The sequence below is a fragment of the Apaloderma vittatum genome, unplaced genomic scaffold, assembly GCF_000703405.1.
Source record: "Apaloderma vittatum isolate BGI_N311 unplaced genomic scaffold, ASM70340v1 scaffold18924, whole genome shotgun sequence".
Lineage (NCBI taxonomy): Eukaryota > Metazoa > Chordata > Aves > Trogoniformes > Trogonidae > Apaloderma > Apaloderma vittatum.
Genome location: NW_009714686.1, coordinates 58,796 through 75,269, shown reverse-complemented (window position 1 = coordinate 75,269; position 16,474 = coordinate 58,796). Strand labels below are relative to the sequence as shown.

Genomic DNA, 16,474 nt, shown 5'->3' with positions numbered 1-16,474 from the left:
TGTGGTTATGACTTTACAAACACATAGAGCTAGTTTTCCCTGCCTTGGGCAACTTGCAGTTTAAATTAGAAACAGTCCTTTGACAGCACACAGGGGTACATTCTTGCTGGGGGTATAGGCAAGGAGAAATTTTCCAACAATCACACTTGAGTGATTTGTATTTGTGACATAATCATCTTCATTCTGAATGTAATTGCAATAATATACTTAGTTGGCTATCAAAGCAGGAGGACACAATGCTACAGTAAACATTAGAAAACTAGCTGAAAGAACTGAATCCTGGAGACTTAAGGGAGAACAGCTCTATTGTTTGGCTGTGAATGCATTCTGGGCAAAGGAGGAAGTAAGAGCGGTACATAAGGAAAGCCGGGAGGAAGACACCAACAGGTCATAAAGTAGAAGAAGGTGGCAGAGCATGATAGATTAAAGGAGAAGTAAAAGGAAATTGAAACAGATTCACCAAAGGAGAAAAGCAACATGGAGCCTTGAGGGTGAAGAGAAAGAGTATAAATCTAATGAGGAAATCACCAGAAAGAAAAAATAATTTCATGTAGGATAAAACATCAGTTAGGACAAAATACAATCATTTTTTTGCCTTTGCGCTGGTTTGGAGAAAAGAGAGACGTCAATAAGAATAACTGGAATGGATATAGTAGTCATTGCATATGATGAAGGACTGAATGAATCAGTAATACCAAAAAGGACTGAAATGGTTTTAGTGGTGAGGGCTGTGTTTTCAAGGAAAAAGTTACACCATCTAGCACAACTCCTCATGTGAATAGAAAACAAAAAGGAAAAGGGAGGTAAAGTGAACAGAAAGGTCAACAGCACTGTCCAATGAGACAGAGAGGGGAACACATTAAGCAATAATTAAACAACTCCAACTCCAGGAAAATAGGTTCTGGCTTTTATGTCAGCTCAAACCTCTACGAAAAATACAATTGTTTCTATCAGGAAGTTTGTCTATATGGGAAAAATCTAAATGGGAGAAAATCTAAATGGGGAAAAATCTATATGGGAGAAAATCTAAATGTACAGAGCAGAGTACTACAAGAATTTTCCATAGACCTGTGTCTTCTACAGTAGACCTTAATGGTTTATGAGAAATTATTTGGAACTGACAAGCAACAAACTTGGATTTTAAAAGATTCTGCTTTGAAGTGAAACTTAGACCATATCCCTGGTTTTGGCAATGAAAGGAGTGACACACTTTAAATAAGATGCGACACTCCAAGTATCCTTGTAATTGTGTTAACCTACTAGGCTACTTGTCACCTAGGGTGAGTCTTCCCCCTTATCTCCTTTCAATGTCAATCAATATTCAAGAATTTTTTCACAGCAAATTTTTCCTTAAAAATCAATACACACCAAGAAATGTCAGATCCAATGAGAAAAAAGTGTGAAAATTCAGAAACAATTTCAGGCTACAGGGCTAAGTAGGTCTCAAAAAACTGCTGTTTTCTGAATTGCCTTGAAACTTTCAGAATAACCTCTGCCTTGCACAGGTACCTACTGAATGAGAGTATTACAAAAACTCCACTAAATTTTTTGAGAAAGCTGAGAATTTTTATATGGCTGAGATTGATGTATGGCTCTTTATGCAAAACGTAAAAGGAAACACAATGTAAAAGACAGTGTAACAATCAAGCTCCTAATTCTTAAGAGGAAAAAGATCCAGAATCCTCTTTAACACTGCATTAGACAAGCAAAGCTACGCTTATTTTTATCTTCAGCATGGGCTTGTGTGTTCTGGAGAAGTACCATGTACCAGTGAATATTCCACACATCAGGAGGAGCTCATCAGTCTCACGACTCCTCCCTTCAAATACTAGGTAACTATGAATTATAACTTGCCCTAAATTACAGTACAACCCCCTTTTAAGTGTTTTACAATGTCACTGGTTTTAATTAGCTGTTGAGCTGCTCATCTGGACACAATGGTGGCATGCTGGTTGCAAACAGGGCAACCAGACTCATCCCTGATATAATACCACTGAATTTATCTCAAGGAAGAATTTAATCCAGAGAGTCTAAAGGTTACACATGCCCTGCCCTGGTGCACTTCATTGGCGAGCAGCTGTTAGGCTCTGGGAAAAAGGCTACCAGGTACAAAGGACCAGCTGTTTATGCGCAAGCTGGCACAAAAAATGAATTAGGATGGAACAGCACCCCTCCCTCCCAGCTGGTTGTGCTGAGAAACAGGACTGAGAAATGGATTCACAATGAAAAATGCCCTATAATTACTGGAGTGGGCTAACATGACCACATAACATTACTCTGAACGCCAACAGTGATGCTGCAAACAGTTCCTCGAGTAAAAGCAGAAGTAAGCATTTTCCTCGAGTAAAGCCATGCAACAACTTATAGCTAGTCCTGTAAAGGTGAAAAGTCACGTAATTTTGCCAAAATACTGCCCTCCAGATTTGTACGATCATATACCACTTGTGGAAACTCACCTATGGCACCTCACTGCAAAATCTGGCAAGTTGTATATTGAGACAGCAACACTAACCTATGTTACTTCACTGATGCTCAATTAAGATTAGCACGAGGGTGTAGTGAATCACATTGAGCTATGTTTCAAGGTTTGATTATAAGCCACACAGGTATCAATTTTCATGTTGCATTTATTCACCAAAAAAAGACCATTCTAACCCTCAGGGATGTGTTTCTCAATATGGTAATTAATTTTCCAGGTTTGTAATTAAACAGCTTCAACATGGTACAATCAGTAGGTAATAACATTCAATTAAAGACACAAGATGCATTTTCACCTTAAAATGTTTTTACCCTTGAAGTGATACCAATGGAAGAGGATAAAATAGAGTATTAACACTTTTCAATTACACTAAATGACTTTAATCCTGCAAATGATGTCCTACTTTAATTAGAAGCTCTTCTCTTTATTACAGCATGATGGATGTCCACTTTATTAGATTCAAGTGTGACACTATAAGCTCACTTTACATAAACATTACCATGTTATTTAAATGCTCTACAAGGAAGGGTTTTGAAATGTTTGCTAGCACATCAGTACTTCCTACTTTAATTTCAATATTCTATTCCACTTTCCCTTTGGAACAATTTTCACCTTAGTGAGTCTCACGATACTGTGCTTTTCCAGGATGTTATCCATGAAGGCTAGATCTAAAGTTCTCCAGATAATTTACTAAAAGAAACACACTGAAGATTAAGATGATACTCATACAAGCTTACACTCGGAAAGCAAGCACGTTGTGTCTTTAAAAGGCACAAATGCAACTGAGCACAAAATGCTGTCAGCCTTGGTCCTGTCATTCCAGACCAGTTATCTGACCTCAAGAGAAGGTGAAGCAGAAGCAGGTGGGGCAGAGCAGTACACCTGCGGTTCAGTTCTTATCTGCTGTTTTAACTGGGCTTATACATGCAATGCCTCCAGACCTGATGAAAGGCACATCTGCACTGCACAGCACAGTGTGGATACTTGAGTTAACTCACATATCGATGCATGGGAAAACATAATACAGGGCTCTGAAAAGACTAATAGCCAGTGGAGAATGGTACATAGTATAGACACATAGACAGATGTAGCCATAAAAGCTTTCATCAGAGAGCAGCAGAAAACACTGTCCTTGGGCATCCATCTACCCCTTTTAATCTTTTCTCAGGTGCAAAAGAGAATATGGCACATGGTTTACAGTGTTCAAATTTAACATGCTAACATGAACTGTATGTTGAAAATGAGAAGGCCTGACTTCTGCTGTAACATCATGCCAATACAGCAACAGCAGTAAAAAAGAAGTTATGGCACGACATTTAAATATTAAGCTATATAATCTATATTGGTTGACAGCAACATTGATTGCTACATCAGAAATCTTGCTTTCCAAAAATGACGACAAGGATCAGGGACATATTTCCAAAACTAAATTTGAAAATTTCCTGAGAAAATTTTACTGAAGAAAGCATCTGCACATTCGAAATCTGTATCTGTATGCACTATGAGAATATGCCAATGCAAATCAGCTTGCTAGATACATATCTACTTGATCATGTCTAGACAGGTTGTGAACTGTAATTACTGCCTCTGATTAGTTAAAAATTGAGTCATACCTTTTTTATCTACTATGTTCGTCTCACCCACCTGTTTGTTGGGGGGCTTCAGAACCAAAAGTTTTTAAGATATATATTGTTTACACAGCCCCTAGCACAAGTTCCAGAAATGTCCTTTGAGTTCTTCGTAATACTAATATTTTGGAAAAAACAGCAACAAAAATATCAGTAGAGAATATTTAAAATACAAATTCCCATGAAAGATTCAAAGAATCTGTGAAAGGCAATAAAAACAATTTTCTTAAAAATTTAACAGTGTAACTATTTTGAAAGAATTGAAAGACTTACAGGGTTCTTCTAACTTACCTGGCTTCCTTCTTTCTGCCAGAAAACAGCTGGCTGGGGATTGCCTTTAGTTTCACAAGGAAAAGTCACTGTTCGACCCTGGGCTACAATCTGGTCTCGTGGTCTCACTACAAACTGTGGGGGAGCTACAATGCAAGAAAAAACATGGTCTAAATTTAGGATATTTTGCAAATAGAATACGAGGAATATTGAAGGAAAGAGACAACATCATGGACACTTGTTTTATGCCAGAGGACATAACACCAGAAACATTAATTAGTATAGACAGAACTAATATATAAACAAAAACAACAGCAACAAAAAGAGCAGCAACATCAGTGTGTGACATCCCCAGTTATTAAAAATAAAAAAAAGGAAAGAAACATTACAACCATTCATGCTAGAGTAAATTCTGATGAGAATAAATGCTAAGGAGGAGCAGTTTATGATGATGCCTCTGAATGTATTCTGCCTTTTTTGGGGGCAGGTACCAGCACTTCTGTGCTTCACACCTTCAATGCTTCACAGAGATTGTTGTTGTGCTGGACCTATCATGTATTGCAAGGTATGAATTAGGATATACAGACTGCCATTTTCAGTCTGCCTCTCTAGGCTTTTAGAAATGGTTGAGAAATGAGAAGAAGGTCTGGATGACAGCAGAAGGACAGAAGCTCAAGAGCTTCCTCACTTCACTTAGGGGTAGTGTAGGCAAGAATGGAGTGGGAAAGAGGACTTGCTGTAAAAAGGATGGTTGCTACAACACAAGTTTGGAAGTCCAGATTTCAGCTTGTGTTAAGACAAGAAATAAAAAAGAGCTGAAGAGTTAGTGGGCAGCAGTGAGCAGTGAGTAAGAAGGAACAGGTATTCCAGGAGATCAGGAGGAGACAAAGAAAAGAAAAAAGGAGAAGGTGGAATTAAAACACAAAAGAACCAGGACTGTCTATATTTCAAGTAGGTGGCATGAACAGTGTTCAGATACAGGGGTCTAGGAAGCAAAGTCAGAAGTGAAAAATTTTTAAAAGAGTGATGGACTTTGAATTGTGTGCAAGTACTGAAGAGAACTGAGAGTTGATGCTTGGTGGGAAGAGGGGTGAGAAAATGTGTTATTGTACAGAAGTGGGGAAGAATCCGTGCTGGAGAATTTGAGAGAAAAAAGCTTGACATCAGCAACTATGCTTAGTAAGATGTCATAAAGCAAATAACTTTTCTGTGCATGACATAAAAACACTCCAGTCTTGGTTCAGCATTGGAATTCACTGGAACTGGATTTATGCTATTTGTCATATCTTTATAATGCACATAGTATCTCCACACATTCTTATCAAAAGACAAGCTAACTTTTGGGCAAGCTAAAGAAGGAGGCAAAACAGGGAAAAACCCTCCCACATTCATTTTCTTCTATTCCACTACTGATTTGGTGTTTCTGGAGAGGGATGGTTAAAGAACCCTAAGCTTTTAGGTAAACAGAATTTAAGTGTTTTAGAAAACCATATTTTCACCATTATAATTACAAACTATTTAATTAGGCACGAAGAGCAATCAAGATCCAGCTTCCGATTACACCTGCTGACAGCACAGACACAAATCTGCTAACTGCACAGAAATGTATGCAGATTGGATTTTTTTGAAATACACTTTGCAGTTATCTCATGAGGTACTTCCCAAGGCTTTACAGATCAGCAGGAGTCTAAAGAGCACCAGTTGAATAGCGCTGGTATAATGCACTCTCAAAACAAGAACTGTAAAGCACTTAATAAACATGAATCACCATTAATTTAGAAGGCAGAGGGCGAGGACAACACGAGGAGTCTTCCTTCTACCTTACACTCCTAAACAGAGATTTTGGTCTCTCTAGAGAGAAGTATCCATCTTTTACCTGGGCCTCAGTGGCTGTTTGTCTTCTGAAAGGGCAAAGGGGAAGGGCTGAGTGCCCTGCCGCTGCCTGTTCATATCTGTATGTTTTGAGATTTCTCTAAGTGTATTGGTGTTGCTACACATTCTCTAGGATCTGAACTCATCCTGTACTGTTCCTAAAGCGCTGGGCTGCAGCAAGTTATTTGTTATTCTCTCACCTTATTTTACCTAGCAGATATGTATGCAATTTCTACAGGTGTCAGAAAACGGTAATGCAGTAATCAGCACGTGTTTGTTCATTCAAACATATGGGAAGGAAAAGTGAGAAAGACCTTTAAGTTGTGAATTAAAAACCTCCATTCCTGTAGGCATGCCTTACATTAACATCTCTACAGTTCTGACCATCCACTTAATAAAGGTCACTGAATTAGTTCAGTGCTGCTCAGCCATAGTTCATTGCTCAGGATATTAATACAGAATCAATAGCAAACTTAGGCAGAGCAGAAAGGAGAAAACCTCTAACCTCTTCAGGTGTTATATCTGCATTTGACAGAAACTATGCACGAGTCTTGTGTCTATGCTGTGTTACGGGTGGCCTCAAGACCATAATCTTTCTATCGTGATGTTAAAAACCTGGTGTCAGGAGACCATCCCATAGATCATACCTAAGCATGATCATGAGTAGAAATTTCTTTACTGTGAGAGTAATGGAGCACTGGCACAGGCTGCCCAGAGAGGTTGTGGAGTCTCCTTCTCTGGAGACTTTCAAAACCCACCCGGATGCGTTCCTGTGTGACCTGCCCTAGGGGATCCTGCTCTGGCAGGGGAGTTGGACTAGATGATCTCTAGAGGTCCCTTCCAACCCCAAATATTCTATGATTCTGTGATTGATATCTAAGATCCCTTTGTAGGCATGCTTGATGCACTGAGAGTATGTGCTCTGAGACAGCTCAACAGAAGGAAGAAGGGCACAGCATTTCCATGAGCCAACCTTTCAAATCGTGTAACTGAATAAATGCAAGGGAGGTATGTTTAAGGGTTCATCTGAAGCATTCTCACATACACAAGGCTGTACTGTAAGTCAGTAATTCAAAGCACTGAACTGATGTAACAAAACTTAATTCGCTGTAGCAAACTTTCCAAGGACCAAATTAAGGTAATTTGGTCGTTTTAAAGGAACAAGGAGAAACAAATATCTTAGTTTCTACCTAGTTTCTAGTTTATGACCTGCCCCTAACTTTGAATATCTCACACTTTTCTACAAGCAGAAAAAGTATCCTTTCTATTGGAAAAAAAAAAGAGACAGGGAAAAGAAGAGGGAATTAAGACTGTAACTCAGTCCAGATAATCTAAACAATGTGTATTGACTCTGTTGTTCTGTTCTCTTACTGTCACACAACGAAGTTCTCTCTAGCACGTGCCATAATAGTCAAACAGAAGATCCACAGCCTCATAGCTACTAGTTTATACTAGGGTGTCTTTTCTAGTTTTTCTCTGCAGTCTTAATTACTAGAAATTCACTATTAAAAATAAATAAATGAGTAAGGGCTTTTATGTAAATGTAATCTCTTGACCTCACAAGGAAGTGACTTTTATTGGTCACTATGTTAATCAGAGCACAAAGCTGATTCCCTGAGCCAAATTATTTAATACTATAGAAAATGTTCTTTCAAAAAACTTTGGATGTGTTTTTTAAATTTATTCTAAGATGGGGTTCTATAATGAAGGAAACCTCCATTTTCTTCCAGTTTGCTGTCATATTCAGGTATAGTTCTGTTTATAGACAGCCTCTGATAAAAATTGTTTACAGCATTTAAGCAACATTTTCATCACATCAGTTTTATCTATCAATTTCTAATTGAATAATGTAAGTTGAAACCTGAAAGTAATAGTTAATAATTGCAGGAGTAATTCTTGGTCAAGTATAGCTATTTAAAAAGAGAGTGGAATGTGACTCTGCTCAGATATAGCAAGGCTTCTTTGACAGAATAAGCACTTGGGCTCTTTGTCTTCCTATATAGGTGTTGTTTATAAAGTTAGATAAATATTATTACTCCAATTTTGCAAAAAGGTTAACGGAGATCACGACTTGCCCAAAGCCCATCTTTGGTGAAACACTGGACAAAACTTAATTCAAACCATTATTGCTTCTCTCGAAGTAGGTGAATTTTTAAAACATTCTAAAAGATACAGTTAGAGAAATAACAGCAAGCTTGATATGCTTCAGCTGTTAAAGTTATGCAGTACTTTAATGCTTAATTCAAGCTAAGCATTAAGATCATTAGAAGAATCTGTTGAAAAAACTGTTATGAAGCTGCAAACCAAGGTTGTGCCTATCAGACTATTACCCTTTACTGTTTCAGATGTAACATTAACTGGCTTGAAACAAACAGAGTGGAAAAACTCTGGCTTAATTGACATTTGAAAGTAAAAAACAATTACTTTAAAAGGAAATACATTGCCTGGATTCCAAGGGACTAGCCAAAAATATGAAAAAAGAACAATTAAGACTACAGACCTAATACACTTCCATTGAAAACACTTTTCTTTGGTTTTGAGGAATTTAAATAGTACACAGTAAATTAGATTTGATTTCTGGCAAATTATGCTTTGATACTGCATTCAGCAAGCACTGGCTTCAATCACTGTCACACTAAAGCTGTGTTATGCTAATAGCCGCTTGTGAGGCTGAGCAGGATGATATGGAAATCAGATGGTTGAACATGCATAGAAAGCATAGGCCATGTACAAGGGGGCTTTGAGATGAGGGGTTGGGGGGACCCTAAGGTTAATCACATCATGTTCAGAACTGTTTTTACAGCACAGAACAGTATTCTACTGCAAGAATTAAAATGGAAACAGAAAAGCATGAGCAGTAGTGAGCATCAGTTACGTTGCACAAAATGGGAAGAGTGCATTCTGTTGCACTCTTTCTAGATGTTGTTTAATGCATGGCTGAATGGATCTTTTATTCTACTAATAAACGTATGTAAAGGTAGCCTCTGCTCAAATGTTAAAGAGTGTTAGGAAGAAAAGAAGAAACAAATATTGCAAATTATTTCAAAGGGATCTTTCAATTTTTCCCCAATCTAAATAATTACCGGAATCTCTAATCTAATGGGAAGGACTGCATTCATTTCTTTCCCAGTACTGTTATTGCGAAGGTTACACCGAGTCACCAGGAGCTGGTAAAGCTGCTGATGTAGAGAAGGGTGACTGAGATGGTGAGTTCATCTCTCCTACGTGAACTCTGGTCATCTGATAAGAAACGTGGCAGAAGACTCAGAAGAGGAGGGGAAAATTACCACAGACAAAGGTGAATTTAGAGCAAAACTTACACTGATCCCGTATCAAGTACCAGCAACAAATTATTCTAGGGACATAGTTTTCTAAGCTGATCTTGTGACCTGTGGTTCTCACTGTATTCAACGATCCTAAGGGAATTTTATTATCATGACTTGCTCCCAGCACCCTCCTCAGCCCAGGTGCCTTCAGGTTCATAAATTATGTTGCTGGGATTTTAATTACAAATAGATACTGTAGCAAGTTTTGGTCCAGTGCTGCTACCGCAAGCAGAAATGGAATTGTAACCACAGCAACTAATATCAGTGGGATTTCGATTGTTGTTGTTTGGATTTTTTTCTAAACATCCTCAATTACCTAAGGCAGCCACTATGAGACCAAACTCATTTTACATAATCCAAACAATTTTCAGATAACGAAAAATTTAGCAATGTTTTAATTAGGTGTATTTAGATAAAATGTCCTTATGTACCATGGCATATGAGGCTTTATTCAAAGCTCATTGAAGTTAGTAGAAATTCTCCTATTGGATTGTGCGGTCTTTGGATCAGACCCATTGAAAATATTATATGCTACAGGAAAAGACTGGCAGCAACAAATTTTAAAGGCCTTAAATCACAGATCTGACAACATTTAATTGCAAATAACTTTAGCTGATAGTGAACTGCAAATATAATTCTACATGAAGATTACTTAGGCAAGGTAAAGTGATGAAGATGAGTGCTTCATTTTAAATTAGAATTTTTTATTATCTGTAAACACATTTCTGTGACTGGTTCAAAGAGGGCAAGGGGAAAACTGCTGACTTGTAAGTGTTCAAAGCAGAACTCAGATAATGCTCACTGAGAGGGGAAAAGGCTTTGATGAACAAGCAGAAACACACTGGATGGTAACGCACCAAGATTCTGTAAGACTAAGTTCTGCTTCCATCAGGGAAATGACAGCAGACCAACCTAATACTCCCATCTACACTCTTTTTCAGCATTGTACATTTGCAGCAGTAAATTAATTTCATCATAATCCCTTCAACAATCAAAGCTACACCTGGTACAATACTCAGTAGCTCTGCCTGGAAGAGAGTTGGTTAGGGTGATAAGATAATGTGGCACATTCCCCAAACTGTCTTCTGACTTCTGGAACCCCATCAACACCACAATCTTCTTTTGCAAAGCCCTCAAAGACTTTAAACTGGAGATCTCAATGCTCCTCTCAAACCTTTCGCACAGTGACAATATTCACATGGTCATTTTAACTGGTCTTCAATATGTGTTGATATTCTAAGAGATCAAACTCAGTTTCAGTCTTACCAAATACAGATCAAGATTTGTCTCTAAGACACTTATACGGAAGACTGCAGAAGCCTCCAGAGTTCCAGCTGAAGTACTAGGTATTTTGAAACAGGAGGCAACTCTTGACATCATCTATGGATTACGACTACTTATTTGTAGGATTGCTTTGCTGGTTCTGGATATTGGCTTAGATGACAGTTGAAGGCAGTACAGGAATTCCTGACCGAAAATAAATTATCCTCCACTTTTGTGTGTCCATGGTTAAATTTGTCTAGAAGGCCTGGTAGATATTGGACTTCTGAATGCTTATGCGATACAAATGTAAAAGAAAACTGTAAGAGCCTACTTATATCCCTTGCTGTAACAACATTTGCCATTAGGTGTGTTTTTTGGCAAAAGCTGTCATAAAGTGCAGACATGAAAGTCTAGGAGTTCTGAAAGATGTTTTGCAAGGCTACTATTGCTGAAAAATAGAGGAAAATGGAAAACACATCCAGTCTCAAACACTAGGAACCTGGGCTGTGTCAGCAGTTCTTTCCTCAGAAGTTCAGATCTACTTAATGGATATGGAAAGTGATGTGTGGTTCTTGGGACACAAAGTTATATAGTGCACTATTAGCTATGACTAATGATAAATCAAGGGTGTAGCCTCTGACACAGAAGCCATTAGAGAAGTCTGAGAGGATGAGAGCTTAGGTTAGGCTTATTACTAATTCAGATATTTCTTATCAGGGATAAACTAATGGAAGTTAAGGACTGTGATTTTTTTTTTAAGGTGAAAAGATTTCTCGGTCTTATGGTGTGCTCCAATGACTAGGTGTGTTCATAGACAGGGAAGGAAGTAACTTCTCAGAACACCAATTACAACTGACTTGTCTGGGAAATGAGTTTCCTTATTCTCCCTATCATGAATATCATGTTACCATAGGAATCTATAACTGTTCCCTAGTCTGTGTAAGTGCAGTTGGACTTTGAAACAAGTGCATAGATCTCATTTTCTAGGAATCTTGTTTTTTTATTTAACTGTGTTCTCTTCCTTCTTCATTTACAGTATTCTCTTTCTTCCATGATTTCTATTGGTTCTGCTAACAAAAATGACACATGGGTAGGTTGTGGGGAAAACAAGTGGCTCATGAAGCCTTTCACAAGACCCACGATATTCTTTTAAAATGATACGGGTGGAGGTGGCAAAGCAGTTTGGATTCTGAAAAGCAGCTTCCCATAACCTGGGGGACTATCAGTAATCCATAGCTCAGATACCAACTTTAATACTGACAGCAGTTCAAAATTAATTCTCACATGTCCTGTACTAATAGATCAAATACACAAAATTAGAAGCACGTGGGGCAAGCAGGGAGACTTTTTAGCAGGTTGAATGAAAGGAAGTGCTGGGGGAGAGGAATCAGGCTACAATGGGGTAGAGGTAGAAAGCAGGGGCAAGCGAGGTCTCAGTAAGTTTATTACCAGGAGCAGTTCTGCTGTAAGTGTCCTTCGCCCTGCTCGTATCTTATGGAAAATGACAAATTGCTTTTGGTTTAGTTTGGTTTCTTTGCTAGTTTCAGATGAGCCATGTGAAAACACAAGCGCGAAAAGATCACACTTTAATCATTTGAGAATGTTAAACCTGCCTTCATATGTAGGCTAATTGTTCTAATCTTCAATTTAAATTCAGATTCTGAATTTCACATACAACAGTATTTTTATCCTTCAGTTGTTCTGAAACACTGATGCAGATAATCTCTGAAAGCATGGAAGTATAAGCATTTTTTCTTTCTTTGCAAGAGGTGAAAGAAGTCTAGAGAATCAATAAATAAGAAACACTAGCTGTCCTACATATTTTGACACATAAAATCTCTCTTTTATCCCTGGATGACCTAAAAGAAAGAAGTGGGATAAATCTGCATGGTGGAAGAAAAGAGATGTGAGATAAACAATAGTGAAAAAGTAGGCTTAGTTTATATTCAAAGTTTCCTTGCCACTTTCAATAAACTTAACTGCCAAATCTGCATTTATAATTTTTTATAACAAAAGTTGAAGCACAAAAAACCCCCACAAAATACTACTAAGTTCGTCCTTCTTCCTTAGGACTAATGCCAATAAACAAAATCTGTGAGAATAATTATTAAAAAAAACAATTCTGTCTCCTACATAGCAGAAAAGAAAAGGATCTACTTTCTGTCCCCTACTCCCATTTCCAGTGCTCTAAGTTCAGCAGCAGGACTTTTCCTGACCGCCTCTTCCTCTTTGTTTTTCAGTGCATTTATACACTAAGTTAAAATATCTGATTTGAACTTCACATCAGCATTAGACTCTATCCTGCTCTCATTTAATCATACATCGCCAATTTATTATTTCTTGTCCAATCATCTCATTTAAGAAGTCTGCATCTTACATACATTCCTGGATAATCCATTCTACAAAGTCCTTCATTTAGTTTTGATGGATATAAAGAGAGGTAACACTGCTTCTGCCTGCCCAGTAACTTACATTACTCATGACTCTCTACTCTAGACAATGCTTTTTTTCTTTTTTCCCCCCTCAAGTGTCTGAGATTCAGGATATACCTTTTGCTCAGATCAGATAGAAAAGATGTGCTTTCCTAAAATCTTAACACTTTACTCTGCTTGCTACTGTAAACGCGATGGCTCATGCTACCATGCCTTCTGTGAGTTTAGCAAACAAAACCAATTATGCCAACAAAAAGACATGTAATCTGCCACGATTTCTTTTGTCGTGGGAGACAGCAGGAGGGTTTGCTGGTAATGTGTTTAAAAAAGAAAAGCATACCCCTTGCTAATACAGTAAGATTTCATCCAAAAAATGAGTGTAATCTGGTTGTCCCCTTCAAGAAACCGTGAATTCACATGCTGAAGAGAAGAGCTAAGGAGATGATGGGTAAAAAAACCTAGATAGGCTAATGGTTACATCTACAGTGAGAAAGATGACATGTTCTTGGTTTGTTTACCCTTGAGAATAAAAAAGGCTGAGAGGATATAATCTGCTCGATTTGGGCCACTGTTAAGTGAAGAGAAGAAAAGAAGTGAGGAAGAAAAAAGACTATTTATGCTGACTGACAATGCTGGCATTCAAGGAGTGAGGCATACAGTAGTTTTGCTGTGGAGTAATACTGAGATTACATCCAAACTGCCATATGGCTAGCAGCAACAGAGCAAAGAAGGTAATGGGAGAAGTGAATAGATTATGTATTGATTTCCATGTTCCTCCTGAAGGAAAAGTAAGCAATTTCTCCTTGAGGAAAAAGGAAGGGAAAAGTTTGCAGGAAGCAACACATGAAAAGATTTTTTCATACACTTATCTTCAAAGACTTGTGCAGAGACTCAGAATCCACTGAAGTAAGAAAACAATTCCCACTGATTTGAGTGTGCTTTGGGCAAGGCAAAAAAGATATAGACATTGAACTTTTAAAAACTTTCCTAAGCTAAAGTTCAGCAATAAAAGAAAAGTTAAAAAAAAATAAAATGAGGCACTTGATCACTTTCTGCACTTGCTGCCACTGGATTTCCTCTAAAAGCTTCATGCTGCATCACTCTTAATAGACCATTAAGTCATGCCAGGCTAATTTATGTTATGAAAACTTCCCAGAGCAGAGTGAAATGCATCATACAGTCACATTGCACTTAAATGTCAATAGATTGTATTTAGATAATGTGAAATTTGAAAAGTTCATGGCAGGTGTCTTATCTGTTTCTCTCTTTTCCACCATGGCAGGGAAGTGAAGTTTTTGTAACTTGGTTGGACTCTCTTTACTTCCTTAGTTAAATTCAAATACTTTGTTTCTATCTAGGTGGCAAAAGTATCCAGCTATTTGCTGCATGTCGCTTCTTTCTGGGAAGATGAGACATAGAATATGACAAATTAAGCAAACGACTTACTGCAAGTCAATTGAAATACAAATAACTGTATTTCCACTTGGATGTAGTTGAAATTAATTTGAAAATTAAGCACTCTCATCTGAATGACTTTCTGGATGATTAGTAAAAAGGTAACTGAAATATAACGGGGCTGGTTAGCTCAGTGGGTTGAGCGCAGCGCTGACAACAATGACAACACTGAGGTTGAGGCTTCGATTCCCGCTTGGTCCCCACATGTTGGCTGGTCTAGTCGAAAGGTGGCGTCCCTGCCCCTGACAGGGAGGTTGGATTAAATGATTTTTGAAGTCCCTTCCAGCCTAGGCCATTCTATGATTCTATGATCAGATCTTCATAGATCTTCTATTTGAACTTAAGGTCCTCTGTCTCAAAGCAGTATAGCAACTGCTTTTGAAAAGAGAGTCAGTGTTACTTTCAGTGGGACTATATGAAACTTTTGGGCTCCTCCCAACTTCTGTGCTTCTTTTAGCAGCTATTCTCCTGCTCAGCTGCCATAAGAAACAGCAGAACGTGAAAGTGAGAAATACTAACTTGCTCATCTGGAAAATCCATCTAATGAGTGAAATAACGATAGAAATAGTCAAAATAAGGATAAATGTCTTGTTTCCTATACTCATCTGTTATAAATGTTGGAAATATTTTCAAGAAGTTACAAATAAGAGAAATGGCCAACACATTTATTCCTAGCAGCAAATTCAAACAGGGTGAGTACTACGGGATACAGCTGTTAAATTCACCAGCTACCATCCACCTCAGGCAGAATCGTACTTCATTTGGTCTATATAGTGCATATCCTATGTTAACAACTTCTTGAACCAAATATGGTCATTGGTAATCCCACTCCTGAATTTTCCACTCAAGCTGAAATTTAAATACGAATATTACAACTAACAATACATATATTCAAACTAGGGAAAAACTTAACAGAAAATGAAAACTATTCTGTTTGCAAAAGGAATTGCAATCCTGCACCATTAAAGATCATCCATATTCTTCAGTGTCAAGCCACTGAAAGAAAATGCTTTGGTCTTGTTTAAAACACAACACAGACATGACTGCTTTGAATTGGAGGTAGTAACAACAAGAAGAGATACTTAGATAATTTTCAGGTGTCCCAAAAGCATATAAACTTTTAAACTGCTCCTCTGCAGTTTAACACATACATAAGTATATAAATACTTCTGTTATACTTGTGTTAATGTCATCCTCCTAGCCACCTATGAGCTTAATAACATTAAGCAGTGTTTGCTTTAGCTTCCTGTCTCTAAGGTGCAGGATCAGATAAATGCGACCTGAAGAAACTGATCTGCTTATACACAACAATAACTACATACACTCTTGTGTGGGAGTTCTATATGTTAAATATCTCTGGGGTTGGACTTATTTACTCAACATTCTTTTCACAATTCACAAAGGTAATTACTAAATTAAATAATTTGATAAAGACCATATGCCCATATAATAATTAAGGTCAACGATTCTAATTTATGTTTCCTGAATAAATCAAGTAAAAGAAGATTTTTCTTGTCTCAGATGTTCATTTGCAGTAAAATAAAATAGTGTAGGCAGGGAATATACCAAACTGACCATGGCATGGTCACACAAGGGGATCGTATATCTGGACATAACTTAACTTGAGAAGAGCTGCTGTATAAGTTCAGAGATGGAATCACAGATGACTCGATGGCCTCAAAAGCCTTAAAAAAAAAAAAATCTGTGTTCTGAAATGACACACTATCAACACTGCTGAAAGCCTATAAT

The 16,474-nt window shown here is 37.7% G+C and overlaps 1 protein-coding gene across 1 annotated transcript in view; it reads right to left on the bottom strand.

The window, feature by feature from the left end:
- Positions 1 to 16,474, bottom strand: part of ROBO2 (roundabout, axon guidance receptor, homolog 2 (Drosophila)) — a gene marked incomplete at its 3' end in the record, with an annotated part of 112,091 nt that overhangs the window by 55,342 nt on the left and 40,275 nt on the right. The window contains exon 7 of the mRNA XM_009868869.1: positions 4,399 to 4,523. Coding sequence (XP_009867171.1) covers positions 4,399 to 4,523 — 125 coding nt within the window. The remainder of the gene's footprint in view (positions 1 to 4,398; positions 4,524 to 16,474) is intronic.